This window comes from Cupressus sempervirens, chromosome 6 (assembly GCF_028749045.1).
Source record: "Cupressus sempervirens isolate cs-2001-9-10 chromosome 6, ASM2874904v1, whole genome shotgun sequence".
Lineage (NCBI taxonomy): Eukaryota > Viridiplantae > Streptophyta > Pinopsida > Cupressales > Cupressaceae > Cupressus > Cupressus sempervirens.
The window spans coordinates 164,110,827-164,114,228 of record NC_143123.1 but is presented as its reverse complement, the minus strand read 5'-3'; the positions used below and the strand labels follow the sequence as shown (position 1 = coordinate 164,114,228).

Sequence of the window (3,402 nt, the reverse complement as noted above, 5' to 3'; positions counted from 1 at the left end):
AAACTTAAAATATTGGTGAACACTAATATAGTCAACTTTTAAAATTTATAAAACATGAAATTTGAATTTTTTAATAATATGAAATGTTAGACTTCTAATAACGTAAATTTAAAATACATTTTTATAAGATAAATGAGAGAAATTTGTGCATGATTCTATTTGTATGAATTGGAGATGTCAATTAGAGGATTAGTGGAAAAATAGGTTTTGGTACACGTAATTATTAGTGTCATTTATGCACAAAAATTGACTAGCACTTTTAAATGATCATGGAAGGACCTACATCTACATAACCACACATCACAAAATCCTTGTTGCTTCTTGAAATACCAAACAATAGCTTGAACACCTCAATTATTAAATTTAAAGATCTCATACATTTTTAATGTAACTCTAATGAAAAAATATAAGAAATGACACATAAAATATATATACAACTAATAAAAATTAAATTACAATGAAAATATATAGACAATAAACTAAATCAAACATATTAATCCAACATATAATCTTTGCACTCCAATCTATTACTAAATTACCTTACATATTAAACAATGATACTTTTACAATTTTTAATTTACAAAACCTCTATAGTAATCTAAACACAATTAAAACATTTTACAAAATTCTCAAGTTCTTGGGACTCCTAGCTCTACACAACCTATGAGAGTTCTTATTTTTCTGTCTACCCTTTTTATATTATTACTTTTATAAATGTTAAAAAATAAAAATAAAATCTAGAACCCTCTGCTAGCATGGGCATGAATCTTTGAAGTCGGAAGCACAAGTGGGCATGGGTTCAACACAAAGCTATAAATATGCAACACTCCTCGATAAACCAAAGTATTCATTCTCTTACTCTCTTCTTACTAAGAGATACCTTGATGAACATATTCATACGTTATGGAGCTGGCATTTTAGGTCATTAAATTGCTGTTAACCTTACTATTGTTTTAAATTCAAATTAGATTGTCTTTCATAGGTTTCATCTTTAGCATTTAACCTTACTTTGATTTTGAATACAAAGATTATCATTCTTTGGTAGCTATATTTGTACTGAATGATGTGGTTGTATGTCTTTGATTCAGGCAGCATATTTGCTTTGCTCATGTATGGTGCGCCAGTGTAAGTAAATCAAGGAAAACATTATATTTGGAGGGAGGGGCACTTTTTATTAGATCTTTATATTTCTAACTTCGTACTAACTTAATTGATTTTGATTGATGTGCAGGAGTAACTTCAGAAGAGTGATGAAGAAGAAGACAACAGGAGAGATGTCAGGGGTACCATATGCAATAGGCCTCTTTAACTGTCTTATCTACACCTTGTATGGCTCCCCTCTTATTAGCAATGGATGGGAGAACAGTCTTGTAATGGGTACCAACGCTTTTTGCCTCCTCCTTCAGCTTTGCTTCTGCATCATCTATCTTCTCTTCGCTCCACTTAATTCTAAGGTAAAAGATTTTAGCACATAAATCTGTTTCTTGTGTGTTGTTTTGATATTCCATTTCAATTTTGTTGTTATTTCTTATAGTTAATTAAACTTCTTGCATGCACAAAAGCATACAGCTGCTAGTTTGTATTGCGTTTGTCACTACTATTTCGCTTGAGTTTGGAGGCCTCTAGTTAATAAGGTTGAATTGCATGGCAGGGGAGAATGGGTATAATGCTGGGAGGAGCATTGTTGGTTTTTTTCAGTATTGGAGTAACTTCCATCTGGGGAGTGGAAGTAGGGAAGAAGAAAGTGCTTGTTGGAACTACTGGAATGGTTGCTTCTGTTATTCTCTATGGATCTCCACTTTCAGATATAGTGAGTAAATTGAAAACTTTTTCATACACTGTTATATGGGAAGATGATTCAGTTGTTGAGCATATATCAATACTTGTTGTAGTATTTCTTGATTGAATATCTAATATATTTGACAATATTGTACTAATATTTGTGTCTTGATGATGATTACCCAATGTACCTATGATTAAAAAATGTATTTTGAGTAGGTACCCACTATTCTCCAAACAGAATGCACCAGAGTCAAACTTTGTTTTTTTTCAGATCTCTGAAAATACAGTTATTTTTTAAGAACATTTTTTGTTGTTTTCAATTACAAAACATGTCTATTATGAAGAACAAATGCTGAAAATTTCAGGAAAATCCATTGTGTTTTCGATGTTTTGAATTTTGGTCAAAGGTGCATTCTGTGTGGAAAATCAGACTGCTCAAACATTACACACTAAGCTTCATCCCAAGACTAAAGTGTTAAATAGTCAAAGTTTTAATTTTCTCCTTAGTACGTGATGTTTAAGAATGGCCCTGGAGGATAGCCACGTCCTTCTGAATAGACATAAAAAGCAACAAATATGGTGATGCTAAATCAGAGCACTAAAGTGTCTTTTTAGACAATTTGATAAAAAACACGTAGATGTGACATCATATTATCAATTCTTAGTTATAAGGAATGTGTCAAGTAAACTGCTATATACAGAATTCAAATGCTCAAATACTAGATCTTCCTCTTTATTACTAATATGTTTATGTTTATGTTTATGTTTTGTCAAATAGAAAACAGTATTTAGAACGAAGAGTGTGGAGTGCATGTCCTTCTACTTCTCAGTGTTCGCTTTCTTGAGCAGCGTGCTGTGGTTGGCGTATGGTGCTCTGGGCAAAGATATTCTTATCATGGTAACTATATATGTTTACCAACCATATAAATTTGTATAGTTTAACTACTAATAAAAATCTTTGTGACTCATTTGTTTTGAAATTTGTGAATGACCCAGGTACCAAATTTCTTTGGAATACCACTTGCTTCTGCCCAAATGATAATATACTGCACTTATCGGCATAAGAGTCAAGTACGAATTGAAGATCTGAGATTGAAAGAAATGAGTGAGCAATCAGTTAAAATAGTAATCGAACAAGAGCCTCTGCCAGCTTTCATAAAAGATAAGAGTCTTTCCAGGCAATTTTCTCAAAGAATTCATCAAGTAATCAATTCTGATGACAACAAAGATCTGATTTCATAAACGATTGATTTTGCTACATACCTTTCAATTAAAATAAAGGTTTTTATATCTTGTTTGATATGATATATAAAAAGATATCAGTGTATATATTGTTTTTGAAATATTCTGAATTTGATTGTATAACATTTCGAATCACTTAGGTGATTTATGATCACAATATTATGGAAAAAAAAGTTGAAACAATGTACAAATTACAGTTTGATGGTATATAAAAATCTACTAACATTAAAATAGATATCAATCATTTATTATATTAAAATTTATAATTTTTAAATAAAATTGTTAGACTTTCTTCATCTATGTTTTGTATCATGAAAATGAAAAACAAAAGAGAATAACAATTAAATATATAACTAAAGCCTCTGATCTAAGCTAGAA

At 30.5% G+C, this 3,402-nt stretch overlaps 1 protein-coding gene across 1 annotated transcript; it reads left to right on the top strand.

Moving 5' to 3' along the window:
- The first annotated feature begins 846 nt into the window (after nucleotides 1-846).
- Nucleotides 847-3,189, top strand: LOC149551767 (bidirectional sugar transporter SWEET3b-like). The gene is made up of 6 exons (XM_089789738.1): nucleotides 847-921; nucleotides 1,089-1,125; nucleotides 1,232-1,454; nucleotides 1,652-1,810; nucleotides 2,561-2,680; nucleotides 2,779-3,189. Exons 1-6 carry the CDS (start codon nucleotides 885-887, stop codon nucleotides 3,022-3,024), a joined length of 822 nt encoding a protein of 273 aa, XP_089645864.1. The 5' UTR covers nucleotides 847-884; the 3' UTR covers nucleotides 3,025-3,189.
- The last annotated feature ends 213 nt before the right edge of the window (nucleotides 3,190-3,402 follow it).